This window comes from Hyperolius riggenbachi, chromosome 6, assembly GCF_040937935.1.
Source record: "Hyperolius riggenbachi isolate aHypRig1 chromosome 6, aHypRig1.pri, whole genome shotgun sequence".
NCBI lineage: Eukaryota > Metazoa > Chordata > Amphibia > Anura > Hyperoliidae > Hyperolius > Hyperolius riggenbachi.
In genome coordinates this window covers 329,009,449-329,024,336 of record NC_090651.1, presented here as the reverse complement: position 1 = coordinate 329,024,336, position 14,888 = coordinate 329,009,449, and the positions used below count along the sequence as shown (strand labels likewise).

General features: G+C 45.0%; 1 protein-coding gene across 1 annotated transcript in view; it reads right to left on the bottom strand.

Moving 5' to 3' along the window:
* Nucleotides 1–1,102: 1,102 nt before the first annotated feature.
* The window catches only part of LOC137522906 (carcinoembryonic antigen-related cell adhesion molecule 7-like), a 178,770-nt gene continuing 164,984 nt past the window's right edge, over nt 1,103–14,888 (bottom strand). Inside the window, exons 9-11 of the mRNA XM_068243049.1 lie at nt 13,495–13,521; nt 3,236–3,299; nt 1,103–2,045 (exon numbers count right to left, since the gene is read on the bottom strand). Coding sequence (XP_068099150.1) covers nt 3,258–3,299; nt 13,495–13,521 — 69 coding nt within the window. The 3' untranslated portion in view covers nt 1,103–2,045; nt 3,236–3,257. The remainder of the gene's footprint in view (nt 2,046–3,235; nt 3,300–13,494; nt 13,522–14,888) is intronic.

Sequence of the window (14,888 nt, the reverse complement as noted above, 5' to 3'; positions counted from 1 at the left end):
CAAAAGGACCTTGTAGTTTTTAAGAAAATTGATTTTACAAATTCACAGGAAAAAATGTTGTTTAAACTCTGTAAAATTGTATTTTGCCCATTGTAGTAATTTTGGTGATGATAGCATGGATGGTGCTTTGCTTTTGACTGCTAAAGTTGGCACAAAATTATGCATAATACACATAATAGCAAAATTATGGTTTCTGATTGCAGTTACAAATGAAATTAATTATGATTTTTTTTGGGGGGATATTAAATTATGTTTTTTTCTGAAATTTTGCATTCATTTTAATTATGATTATGCACAATGCATGCTCATCACTAGCAGTGAGTAAATAAACTGATCATTGGGCTTTGCCTATTTGCCCTTATCCATCTCAGGTAGTTCTAGATCTGATGATTTCTTTTCTATACTTGGGGTATGCTGGGGTATGCGTGAAGGGAAAGTTTGAAGAACATTTTGGCCTTGATTAATTCTCCCAGAGGATGTTTCCTCATCTTATCTGCAAGATACAAAGGTATTTTATTTACTGATAAGGTGTTAAAACTCAGATCAGTGGTTGATTGCGTCAGGGCCTTACCTTCAGTAAGTGTCACCCATGATTGGTTTGGTGCTTTGAGTCCACCAGGAAAAAGGCACAATATTAATGTTCTGTGTCTTGTCTTGACACACACTGGGACAGGAGAGTTATTACAATGCAGCCACACATTATGCAGGAGCACCTGGGAGCAGGCGGGAGAGGCCACCTAGAGGGTAAGGACAGCTAGCTTAGCGCTCCCAGGGGATGATTGTCCTTGTGGAAGGAGGGGCTAAGGGGCTCCTAGGCTACTTTTGCTCTGGTGCCCCCATGCTTCTTAAACTAGCCCTGTCACCGGTATGATGTGGTTAGAGCCCTTAGGGTTGGAAGGGGCATCAGGTGTGTGTGTGTGTGGGGGGGGGGGGGGTGAGTAATGGCATTTTGACCTATTCCCCTTAGGGAACGATAAAAAAATCCAGGAGGGTGAACTTGGGGTTTAAGGATTATCAAGGGTGAGAGTTCTATGGCTAAAATATTATCCAAATGTAAAGTTTTCTCAACCTCCATAAACAAATACACATGGGCACCAGCAACTTGAGTGTAACCATTTATTGGTGTGTGTACCAGTACAGCAATCAGCGTTCAAAATCACAATGATAGCCCATACATCACCCTTCCAGGTGGCATCACCCACAGAGAGCCCCCAGTCAACAATTGTTTCACAGAATTTCTTCTACACGGACCATGGTGGGGATAAGGCTCAAACTACACTGCGAATAACTTGCATATAAATCCCTTTTGGGAAACACTCCTACGGTGTGGCCCATAGCCAACTGCAGCCAACTACGTCACTCCCTCCGCGTACATCAACCAATGAGCACCTCCAAGAGGGAGCGGACCAATGGTAGAGCGCGCACCATGCACAGCGACACTCATTTGAGCGTCACTGTCATGGTAATCAGACTAGTGTCATGTGTATTCCCGGCTCAGAGGCCACCACCCAGAAGCAACTGCCAGGGAATAATGCGCTCCATGCTGGTTAGTCTGTAAACTATGGCGCCGCTCAGGGGGACACACAGGCATATTAGAAACAAACAAGCCATGCAGAGGAGCCTAGTGCTGGACCTGTTATACATCATAATATTTATACAAAAGAGGATAATGGAAAAGGGTATGAAAGTGACCAATTGTGAGATCCACCCAAATGTGCAGAGAGAGATTGACATAGAAAGAAAGAACCCCAACACAGAGGGCAATGAGGGAAGAAGCTCAGCAATATTACATAATTTCTCCAAGAAAACACTTAAATCATTATGGTCATTAAAGCCCAATGGTCCCATTGCATTGGTTCTAGAGATCCAAATTGATTCCTTCTGTGACAGAAGTCTCTCCCTGTCACCACCCCTTCTTGGAATCCCTACAAAAACACAGGCCCGCCGTTTTCAAAAGAAAGTAAAGTTTTCTCAAGCTGGATACAGAGCACCAGCTCTTCTCTTTAAAAACAGCAAGTTGAGACAGAGATGTCACAGGAGAAAATCTAAAAACAAAACAAACAAAAAAAATGATAAGAAATCATTACAGGGAAAACCTGCTATCATTAAAGCCTAATCCCTAGTTACTTCAGAGAGTTTAATATTCGATTTTAAGATTTGTTTTTTAGATGTGTACAAATCCTTTGATGGATGTCGCCTGTCGGGTGGTCATTGATCACAACAGGGGCGTAGCAATAGCCATAGCAGCTGCTATGGAGCCCTGGTGCAAAGGAGGCCAAGTAGGTGCAAAGGAGGCCAAAGGAATATAACCCAGCATTTCAACTTTGCTCTAAAACATTATTTACAGCATATTATATGCAACCAGCATTTTTTTTTTACTAGACCAGCATTGGAAGGGTTACACACAGAGCTTTAAAGTTCCGTGGAGAGAAATGCTGCCGCAGCCGAAGTTTAGATAGATACATTTAAGTAAACACAATGTAACAAATGAGAAATGTGACACACACTCTGACTGTGCTGATGCTCCACATTCCTCACTTGTTGCATTGTGTTTACTTAAATGTATCTATCTAAACTTCGGCTGCGGCAGCATTTCTCTCCATGGAACTTTAAAGCTCTGTGTGTAACCCTTCCAATGCTGGTCTAGTTAATAAAAAAATGCTGGTTGCATATAATATGCTGTAAATAATGTTTTAGAGCAAAGTTGAAATGCAGGGTTATATGCTGCTTTAATGTATTCACCATTAACTTCCTTGTGTTTCACCACCCTCTGACTTTGTCTCAGTGCCCATGAACTATGTGCAGTGTAAATTGCATGAGAATGTTAATTGCCCAATTAACTCATATCCGTAGGGTAGGGGCAGGTGGCACTGCTTAAGAGTACCTGCTATGGGGCCCCATAAACTCTAGCTACGCCACTGGAACACAGGCACTTAGATCGGTGAATGGGAACTGTGTTCCTATTCACTGATCTGTGAACCAACGGGCAGCGTTGAGTACACTCCCGGGATCCAACCCATCATGCATACAACCTTTCACACAGAGCCGTATCAACCCATGCCATGGATTGATGAGGAGCAAGATCTCTGAAAGGGCTGTATGTCTGTTGGATTAGTACGGCTCTGTAAAATTTATAGGCGGGATTTAAGACACCAGGTTAGCTGTGTGTCTGCAGGTACAAAAATACAATAACTAGGCAGGTGATTAAGTAAATATACATTGGATGTCACATTACCATAATGGTCCTCAGCAGCATCCTACAGCACGTTGTAGACATCTTTACATGTATATGTTAATTCCTGCAAGAATAAAATTGATCAGCTTGCTTGGCATAATCAACTGTTATCACTATCTATATAATAATTCAATGTTTCCTATTCATACTATTGAGTGTGAGAATGTTTCCTTTTCGTGATAGGTCAATAGTACTAATTTGTATTTAAAAGTTGCATTGATAGCTGACTTTTTCAGTACAATTTCTATTTCCCATCATAAAGGAATCAATATTGTTGGTCTGTTATGTAAAAGCTTCCTGGCCCTTTTCTATCATAAATTTAGCTGAACCAAGTATCTGTACACGTGAGAGGGAGAGCTGCAGTAATGTCATGACCATCAAATTTTTAGTTCACGAATGTGAATTTGCCACAAACATTCACAAACCAGTGAACCACCATAGACTTTAAAGAGCAAGCACATTCTAAAACCTATAGGTACTCTTTCTGGCCACAAAAGTGATGGAAAAGCTGTTTCAAGGGGCGTAACACCTGGACTGTGGCATGCCGGAGGGAGATTAATGGCAAAAGTCCCACCAAGAATTTCGTAGTTGATGCAGAGTCATGTTTTAATCTCTAAAGGGCAGAAATCCCAGTACATTCCAACATTGGTGGAATTAAGTGCTTTAAAGAAAACCTGAACTGAAAATTAAAAGTCAAAATAAACATACACAAGTCAAACTTGCCTCCCGTGTAGTCTACTCCTCACTCTCATTCTCTCCCACGTCCTGTTTGTCCACTGTGATCAAGGGAATTCTCTGTCCTCCATTTTGAAAATGGCCATTTAACAGTTAAACTATAACATCGCCCACTTGAGCCATAGGGAAACATGGACATTACCTGGCACATCAGTTGTCCTCTCAGCTATAACTGACAGAAACTGATATATAACTGACAGCAACTGATATATTTCAGTTCTGACAAAATGTTGTCAGAACTGGAAGGGATCATTGCCAGAAGAAAATGGTAAGCTTCTGAGATGAACTGATGGCAAGGTAACTATGTAATGTTCATTTGAAGTTACCTTATGTGTTTATTTTAAATAATTTTACTCAGTACAGGTTCCCTTTAAAATGCCTGGCATGCGTACACTTCAATAAGGTAGTATAAGATTTTTTTGTCTGCTTCACACTAACAGACAAAGCTTCGTGTTTACTGCACCGCAAGCAAACACAAAGAGCTTTAGTGTTAACCTCAGGTTAGCCAATCATTGTTTTTACCAGTTGACACCTACAGGACATAAATGTTAGTCCTCTTGACAGCAATCTTTGTGTAGTGATTTGTAGTGGTCGTCGTTCACGGAAATGCAGACGATCGCAGTTTTCCAGCTGGGCTGAGGTAGTTGAATGACAGTTAAGTGAACAAAAAACACTGATTATGCAGTGTGGGCCCAGTGTTGGCCTAGTAAGCTTTATTGATCACCTTGATCCTGAAACACTCAGGTTTTTTTTTTTTTTCTGAAACTGTATGTCACTTCACAGATGTCAGGTGACACATATGTTTACACTGAACAATTACTTCAAAATATAGGCCCAGCCAGTGAGACCTTATACAGGGAGCAGTAGTGGATACTAAATGACAGTAGTGGTGGTGAAGGATTATTGGGTTATCTAGTCGATGCACTACTAGGACCAGCAGACCTGCCTCCAACTGCTAATGTGTGCACTGGATGCACAGAACAGCAATATAACAATAGCAAGTGCTGCTTTTAGCACTAGCAGCACTGACTGCACCTATCTCCAGCAGCTGTGTGGACAATATCACAAGTAATAACCACAGCCTTTACAAGGACTATTTGGGTAATGTAGATGGTTAATTGGTATTGTAGCAGAAAGAAACTGTACTGCAAATACAGAACACAGCAAGCTGACTAACACTATTCCTCTCAGCAGCACAGCTCTCCCTAATCTTCCTAGCACAGTAGCCAAACAGAGACTGCAAAATGGCTGCTGTGCTGTCAGTTTTTAAGAGGGGGGTTGAGGCGGGAGGGATACCTTATTGGCTGCCATGTGTCTGCTGACTCTGTGATGAGGGCAGGGCTATCCCTCCCATGACGCGGGGTGATGCAGTAGTGTGTAGGGGGGCGTGCCAGGCAGAAACAGGAATTGAAGAGTGCACTTGGCCTGATTCCCAGCCACGTGTCCCTGCTTCTGCAGTGGCTCTGGCCTCTCCTCTCCACATCTGATGGAAACCACAAGGCCAGCAGGGAACCAGCAAGTGACACCATCCAGCTCTCCATTGGACCATATGTTCACCTGTCGAAGCAAACGCAAACAGCCGAAGCTCGCCGGGAACTGTCCGCCGCCAAACAGTTTGGGCCATCTCTAGAGAGTCAATTGCTGGAGGGACCAGGATAGGGTGAGATATACTTACTGCATCCATGCTTCCAGTTGCTTTCAAACTCTGCCGTAGGGGTGGAGCTAAGAGAGGGGATCAGAGATCGGGCAGCGGGATATTAGACCCTGATCCCTTGTTGCTGTAGTGATGAGTATGGGGGCATGCTATTATACACACTGTGCTCATCAAAATCTGCAGACTTACATTTACATCACTTTGTCACAACTGGTGGCAGAAACAACGTAAACGTACTGAAGCCTAGCTATTTTTATAAGATGTCCAGATGTCCATCCCTTTCTGGATAAATTGGTAAAGAGAATCGATTTTGACATAAATAATAATAATAATGGGGGGCGGAGCCAACCATGGAGGAGTAAGGACGTGAGTGTGCTGAGCTCCCGGCCCCACATGCATTTAACAGCAATTATCACGCTAAAATTCGAACCTGGAGACAGCTAGAGGGGTATGAAGGGTGATAGAAAAGCTCCAGCCTCCGACAGGTGCCCTCCAACCCCAACTCAAAGACCTGTGACCAGATATTTTCAGGCACTGGGCCCGACCACGGAATCTACCAATATGGCGGACGCCGCATCTTCTTCCTCCCACGCCTCTACATCCTTCAAATCAGGCCCGGCAGCCCTGTGCAGCCTAGAGGACATCTGGAAATACCTACGAGGCCTCCCAACTAAACAAGATTTGGACGAGCAGACGGAGCGAATAGTCACCTCCACAAAAGCGGAGATAGCCTCCATCCACGCCGACATCTCTGGCCTATCAGACAGGGTTACCACGGTGGAGAGCGGCCTTGCGACCCTACGCGCAGAAGTGGCGCAGCTAAAAGAAGCGAAAGATAGGCAGCTCACATGCAACCGCACGCTACGAACACAAATGGAGGACATGCAGAATAGGAACCGCCGCAATAATATAAGAGCACGTGGTGTCCCCGAGTCGGTTTCGGCTGATGATATTACTACTACCCTCCGCGCCATCTTCAACGGCCTGCTGAACCGGCCGGCGGAACAACGCCTTAAGTTCGATAGAGCGCACAGGGCCCTGAGAGCTGCCCCTACAGACCAGGAACCACCTAGGGATATCATCTGCAGGCTCCACAACTTCACGGAAAAGGAGGCCATTATGAAAGCCGCCCGCAACGCGGATATCGTTACCTGGCAGGGGGCCACGATCACTTTATTCCAGGATCTGGCTCCATCCACCCAGATCCAGCGGCGAGCCCTGAAGCCCCTGATACAAGCTTTACAGAATATGGGCGCCACCTACCACTGGGGATTCCCCTTCCAACTTGTGATGCAACACGGGTCCAAATCCTTTATCCTCCGCCACCCCTCGGAGCTGCCAGATCTGTTCCAGGCCTTCTCAATGGCTAAAGTGGACCTACCGGAGTGGGACCCCGACACCATGGACACCACGCGGCCGCCCAAAAAACGCGGCCCTCGCCGCTGAGGACATGTGAGTAGCACCATGCTTTGTTGCCCCTGTAAACTGCTGGCCGGCTCGCCCTGACCGGCTCCCCCCAAGGCCTTGCACCAGAAACTATGCCCTAAATCCCACCCTTACTCTCCTGCCGGCATTGGACCGCCACGGACTTTACCGCTCCGCATCCCCTATTGCTCACATTGAACCTTAGCCCATCATCCGCATTACAAGACGGGCCTGTTTTCATACACTACTCTCATATGCCCCCCTTTGTGTGCTGTGACGGGCATGCCGAAGCTCCCCACGTGAACATTAAAGGGATTCATACTCCTAGGACCCAATTTGTGGATATACCCCAAACGAACTCCCGCCATCACGAACTGCCCAACAACCCCACTGCACGGATCCCCCTGTTCCACATTCAAAGCCAATCATTAGCATCTCCATGCTTTTTATTTTGTAGAAAGTATTGCGCAGGAAACGCACACACCATAGCGAACAATGGAGGAGGGGTGGGGGGGCTTTCCGCCATCTTATCGCTGAGCATGTTGTTATCGTCATTCATGTGCAGCTGGATGGCGGGGAGCTTGACCCTCCCCACACAGGATTGTGTCTGTGGGAACGAGCTCTTGAGCGCGTCTTGCTGTGATCTTGAGCTGGGGGGCGCCCTGGGGGCGCTGGGGGACGCGGGGGCACCCCTCGGGAGCCATTTAAACCTCTCATGCCGATGCCCTCTTCTGTGGTCGGCTGCGGGGGGGGGGATGGCCCTGCGTCTCCGGGCGCCTGCGGGGTGCATTTGATTATTTGTAAGTGTATGGCGCATTTTGTTGTGGCTCAGCCTATCTATTCGCCTTGACATTTCACGCTGGACGCTTTGGTTGCCGCCGGTGGGGAGATGGAACGGGGTCGCGGGGCACCATACCTGCCCTCCTTCCTTCCCCTCCCTGGATGCAATGATGGACTTTCCCGTCTCCCTCCCGGCCTGTCATATCCCGGGGCGCACGAACCCGTGTTGCCCCTGGGCTGTGGCGGCCGGCCTGGGGGATGGGATACACGGTACCTAGCGGGGGAGGGGGAGGGATTGAAACAACCGTGGCCATCTGATCCTGGGGCTCGATGTGCAAATTCAGGGGACCGTACTGCAACAAAGGGCCAGGTAATTGCGCATACTGCTGTATTATTGACCAATGTGAAATATCTCGGTAGCAATGCAAAACTCATTGTGTACACGGCAGATCTAAACTGATGTTCTGATGTGGGGAGAGTATATGGGAGGGGGGACGGGTCGATTTGGGGTGAGTAGGCCGGCAATGGGGGAAGAATAGTACACGATGTTAAGGTGCTGCGTATGTTCTATATCCTTTTTTGTTGTTTGTAGAAACACCTAGAATACCCCTCTCAGGTTCACATCAGCCAATGCGCTGTTCCCCGTTTCGACACTAAGCATGCGGGACCCCGGGAGCACCGGGACACATACCTCTCTTAGGTCTGGTCTTCCTTACCCCGTGGCTAAACGCCACGTTCTCTGGAGACTTAGAGTCTCTCACTTGAAGGGATAATACACCCACATACTGGGCACATCACGTGACCCACGGGTAAATCTTGGTACAGACTGTACATTACCTATGTTGTTTGTGTGGTTTGTTACACACTTTATGTTATCTATCTCTCTTGACCTATCTTCTACTCTAGCTCTTCTCTTCTCAGTTACTATTGCTGATATTACTCTACTAATTCCCTCTTGTGTGATGTGTCGGGGGGTTTGCCCGGTGTTGGTGCGCATTCCAGCAGGCACTTAGGCTGCTGTCCTTGAACGCCAGGGGTTTGAATGTCCCGGAAAAAAGATCCTCTATTTTAAATGTATGTCATAAGGATAGAGCAAATTTCATTTGCCTACAAGAAACTCATTTTAAAGGACCCAAAACTCCCAAGCTGACCAATAAATACTATAAACAGGCATATTACAGTCTCCCCCAAGATAACAAAACTAAGGGCACGGCCATCCTGATCTCCAGAGATACCCCTTTTAGTCTCCAGGCAGAATATAGTGATCCACTGGGTCGTTTCAATCTGATTAAGGGTACAGTGTATAATCAAAAAATCACAATTGGATCCTTCTATGCCCCCAATACTCAGCAGGTCACTTTTCTACAGGCTTTCTTATCCAAACTCAGTTCATTTGCTGAGGGAAGCATAGCTATAGGAGGTGACCTTAATCTCGCACTGGATCCCATATTGGATTCCTCCTCTCAGAAATTTCCGATCTCCAAAAGGCTCCTTCGTAGATCTAGATCCCTCCTCCATAAAATGCAACTAATTGACATTTGGAGAATACACAACCCTTCGCAAAGGGACTATACCTTTTTCTCCTTCCCTCACTCATCTTACTCGAGGATTGATTATATCTTCTTATCACAAAACCTTTTATCAGTCACCTCCACGGCCAAAATTGGGAGCATATCACTTTCTGACCATGCGCCAGTTTCGGTTGATATTGCTCTGGGAGAGTGCAGAAAGGGTAGCGCATCTTGGCGATTAAACAACTCATTACTCCAAGATAAAACGTTTTATCAAAAATTCAAAGGTGAGATGGAAGAATTCTTCCAAATTAACAACAAGGAAGATATATCCCCCTCTACCCTATGGGAAACAAACAAATGTTATGCACGAGGTTTACTGATCAGAGAGGGAGCCAGAAGGAAGCGGATGAGGGAGAAGGAGATCCAGGACACTTTTAAAGCCATAGAATCCCTAGAAACTCAGCACAAACTTTCTTGCTCACCGGAAGCACTAACAGCCCTCACTAAACACAGGGAGATCCTTAAGAAGCTCCTTTTCCACAAAGCCAAGTACGCGGCTGAAAGATGCCGTCGCACTTTTTATGAATATGGGAATAAATGCAGCTCTATCCTAGCAAAGGCCCTTAAGACCCAACAAATCTCCAATTATATCCCAGGTATTAAAAACAAAAATTCCAAGATGGTACACAAATATGAAGACATTTCTGGAGCATTCCGAGACTATTACTCTAACTTATACAATCTGCCCCCACGCACTGACAAACCACCCACTACCATTAACAGAGTCCATATATCAGACTACATACAGCAGTCAGGTATGCCCTCCCTAACAGAAGCCCAATCCAAAGAACTTGAGGAACCTTTCACAGATGACGAGCTTTGCACCGCGCTCTCTCAGATGCCCTCCGGGAAAGCCCCAGGACCAGATGGGTATACATCCGAATATTACAAAAAGCTCTGTCCCCTCTTGGCCCCTTTCATGTTAAGAGTCTTTAACTCCATCGCAGAGTGCCCCTCGGCCCAAAGCGCAATTCCAACTCAGATGCTAGAATCCCATATATCTGTTATCCCAAAAGCAGGAAAAGACCCCTCCCAATGCCAGAGCTACAGACCAATATCACTGCTGAACGTTGACCTTAAATTATATGCTAAAATGTTAGCCAATCGGTTAGCCCCACTCCTAAATGGCCTGGTACACCCTGATCAGGTGGGATTTGTACCGGGAAGAGAGGCGAGGGACAACACAATCCGCACCCTGAATGCCCTTCACTGGGTGAGGTCCCGGTCCACCCCCACTTTATTACTATCCACAGATGCGGAGAAAGCATTTGATAGGGTGGACTGGGACTTCATTGAAGAAACCCTCCGCCATATTGGTCTGGGTGAAAGGACATGCAAACAAATTTTAGCATTATATTCCCGCCCACACTCTAAAGTGAAGGCTAATGGGGTGTTGTCCGGGCCGTTCTCCATTCATAATGGGACCAGACAGGGCTGCCCCCTGTCCCCCCTAATTTTTGCCCTGTCCCTGGAACCCTTCCTATGCACAATACGTAACAATCCTGACATTAAGGGTATCAGTTTCCCACGCTCCACCCATAAAGTGGCCGCCTATGCGGATGATCTGCTTTTTTACCTCACCAACCCGCACATCTCGTTACCCAATTTGCTAGCAGAATTTAAAAGGTATGGTCAGCTCTCCAATATGGCCATTAACTATGATAAAAGTGAGGCTCTGGGGGTACTGCTATCAGCAGAACTGAGGTCCTTACTGCAATTGAATTTCCCATTCAAATGGCCCAATAAAGCTCTAAAATACCTAGGAGTACAGATCACCCCAAATCCTAAGGACCTCTTCTCAGTTAACTTCATCCCCACCTTAGAAAATATTAAACAAGACCTTCTCCGCTGGGATAAACCACATTTTTCCTGGTTCGGCAGAGCTAACATTATCAAAATGACTATTATGCCCCGTATACTGTATCTATTCCAAACATTACCGATTTTTATCCCCACCAAATACTTTCAAACAGTCACGCAAACCTTCTCAAAATTCATTTGGAATGGCCGTAAACCAAGGCTCAAATACTCCCTTCAAACTGCCCCTAAGGAGATGGGAGGGATGGCTATCCCTAACCCACGTCTGTACCACTCAGCAGCCACCCTGACTAGAGTCATAGATTGGCATAGACACTCACGCTTTAAAAGATGGGTCTCTATGGAAAACGAGATAATGGAGGGACGGCTCGCACACTGCCCCTGGTTTGCTCCCTCATACAAAATAACAGACCCAGCAGCCTCTTTGATATCTCAGACACTAAAAACGCTGACAAAACATAGGCAAAACCCTGATATCTCACCTTGGCCCTCGCCTCTACTCCCTATTTTGGACAATCCGAGTTTCTTGCCTGGCCTTCCCCTCAATAGCTATCCTCAATGGCGCACTGGCGCCATGCTTCGGGCACAATCTCTCCTCTCTGAAGGAGACTGGATCACGTTACCAAACCTTAGACAGACACTTAACTCCCAGAACTTAGATCATTGGTCATGGCTCCAGTTTAGGCACTTCATTATGACCCAGGGACCCAAAACAGCCTTCTCCAGACCCTTAACGACACTTGAGCAAACCTGTTTAGAAGAGGGACCGATGAGAGGTATGGTCTCGCTATTATACTCACTTCTGAACAACCCGGAAGCACCAGCATCACACTATAAAGAAAAATGGGAACAGGACCTGGGAATGACCTTCTCCAACAAACAGTGGAGTAAAATACTTACCTTCTCGCACAAATGCTCTATATCATCTAAAACTCAAGAGGTCGGTTACAAAATCTTCACAAGGTGGTACCTCACCCCATCCAAACTACATCAAATGTTCCCAAGGTCCTCCCCTCTTTGTTGGAGATGTGGGCTGGAGACGGGAACCTTGATACACATATTTTGGGCATGTAATAAGATTTCACAATTCTGGTCTGACATAAGGGACCTAATACACACAATGACTGACTTTCTCCCACCAGACTCTCCAGCCTTCTTCCTACTTCACCACAACACCTGGTCTATTCGCAGATATAAAAAAAACCCTCACGAGACATCTAGTAAACGCAGCGAGGGCCTTGATAGCAAGGAAGTGGAAATCCACAGATCCCCCCACAATACAGGAATGGCTAAGAGAAGTAGATCAGATAAGCTACATGGATGACCTCACTGCCACTATACATGAAAGTCATGAAAAATACTGGAAAACATGGTTTGGCTGGTTTGAGTTCAAAGAAACAGACCAATATAGGTCCCTGGTGTCTAACCGAAATCCTCTTTAATTCGTCTGCAAAACGCATGATCCCCCCTGGCGTTCTGGGAAAGTGCGGACCGACCGCGGGGCGAGCTCTCGACACAACCCATAACTCTCTCTCCCACTTTCTCTTTCTTCTCACTCTTCTTTCTCTTCTTACCCCTCCTCACGTTCTCTCTAGTCACGGACACCTATAATACTAGAAAGAGGAAATATCGTTCGATGCGTTCCCCACACAGTCCTGTATCTTGTACACAGACATGCTGCAAAAAGGGGGTTATGCTCTCTATCTAGGTACAATCACACTACCGGACAAGCCCTATTGTAAGTTCCCTATGGGCGTAGGGCTGTCAGCTTTTCTTTCCGAAATATCCTAGAAAAGAGACCCTCCCTTAAGACACGATAGGCCTCCTACCCCTTTTGTGACATAGAAAATACAATGAGGCCCTCTGATAAATTTTGAAGGACTGCTCTGGCCTGCGGTCTAACAGTATGCTACTTAACTTATAGCAAAGAGGTCCCTCCCCTTATACTCAACACTGTTTTGGAATAGTTTCCCCTGTTCTTCTTCACATATATGAACTGCACTTTGTATGGTTTCCCTATGCTAAGATTATGTAAAATGTATGCTCTACCAAAAAGATGTAACCTTTATATGATACCTATTGTTGACATTGTCATGACTGTCCGTTTGCTGTTCATTTTCTCTTTATCTTTGAAAAAATATAAATAAAAGAATCTCTAAAAAAAAAAATAATAATAATAATGTGTTTGTACAATAACAAAGGTTTTTTAAGTGGAATTACATAGTATGTATCACAATATTTATTGTGCAAAATAATAGGAAAATAATGCTTACCTGGTATTCAGATTCTTCTGATCTCACCTGAATTTGATATAGGATAACCATAAGTAGAAGTCATTTCACAATAATAGGTTAATAAATATATATATATATATATATATATATATATATATATATATATATATATATATATATATATATATATATATATATATATATGTATATATATATATATATATATATATATATATATATATATATATATATATGTATATATATATGTGTGTGTGTGTGTGTTTGGTAAATCTACAAAGGCTGGAAAATGCTAAGAACACAAGAGAGATTCTGTGGTTTTGTGCATGCCAATCCCATTAAATCTGACAATGAGCTGATGTTCACATCTAATGTGTTTTTTGGTGCACTAAAAAAACAAACATACAAAATAAAAATCTGACCAACTAGTTACATAGGCACATTATTTGTTTGATTGAAAAAAGACATCTGTCCATCAAGTTCAGCCAGAAAAAATAATAATAATAACAATAATAAAACAGCATCCTGAACCTGCACATATTCCAGTTGATCCAGGGGAAGGTGAAAAACCTTACAAGGCCTGGGCCAATTAACCTTCAAAGGGAAAAATTCCTTCCCGACTCCAGATGGCAGTCAGATAAATCCCTGGATCAACTCTTCTGGCAATTACCTAATAATTATAGCCATGGATTCCCTTCATGCAAGGAAAACATCCAAGCCCTCTGTAAAGAAAACCATAGCTGAACAAATATAGGTACTTATCCGTTAGCCGGGCGCATCCGGCAGGTGGCGCTAATTACTATTCCCCCTCCAGGCCGACATGGATAGTAGGGAAAGATGTAACTCTGGTGGAGTTTTGTCGCCACCTAGAGGATGCGCCCGGCTAACGGATAAGTACCCAAATATAAAAGTTTTATACATACCCGGTGCTTCCTCTAGCCCCTTGCGCACAGATTGCTCTCAAGTCACCATCCTCAGTCTTCTCCCTCTTCAGTTCCGGGACCCATAACTTCAGTCAGTCACGGCCAGTCTGCATAAAAGAAGTGCACCCTCTACGTATCTCTCCAGCGGCACTTCTTTTGCACAGACTGGCCGGGACTGGCTGAAGTTACAGGACCCCGTACCAAAGAGGGAAAAGGAACGGGACTTCCCCACATGCTTGAACGAGTGGTTGCCTTTGTAGCAACCCACACTTGTGAGTATAATTTACTCTTACCTTTATTTCAGTTACCTGAAGATAATACACCATAAGGGCTCCTGGTACCCCTGCATTTTTTTTTCTTTTCTTCTTTACTGTACTAGTTACAGCCCCCAGACAAAGAGGGAAAAGCCCCAGGTATCTATAAAACTTTTATATTTGCTAAGCTCTAGTACACTTTAAATGCAGATAAAGAGTTTACCATAACTACTTCCTG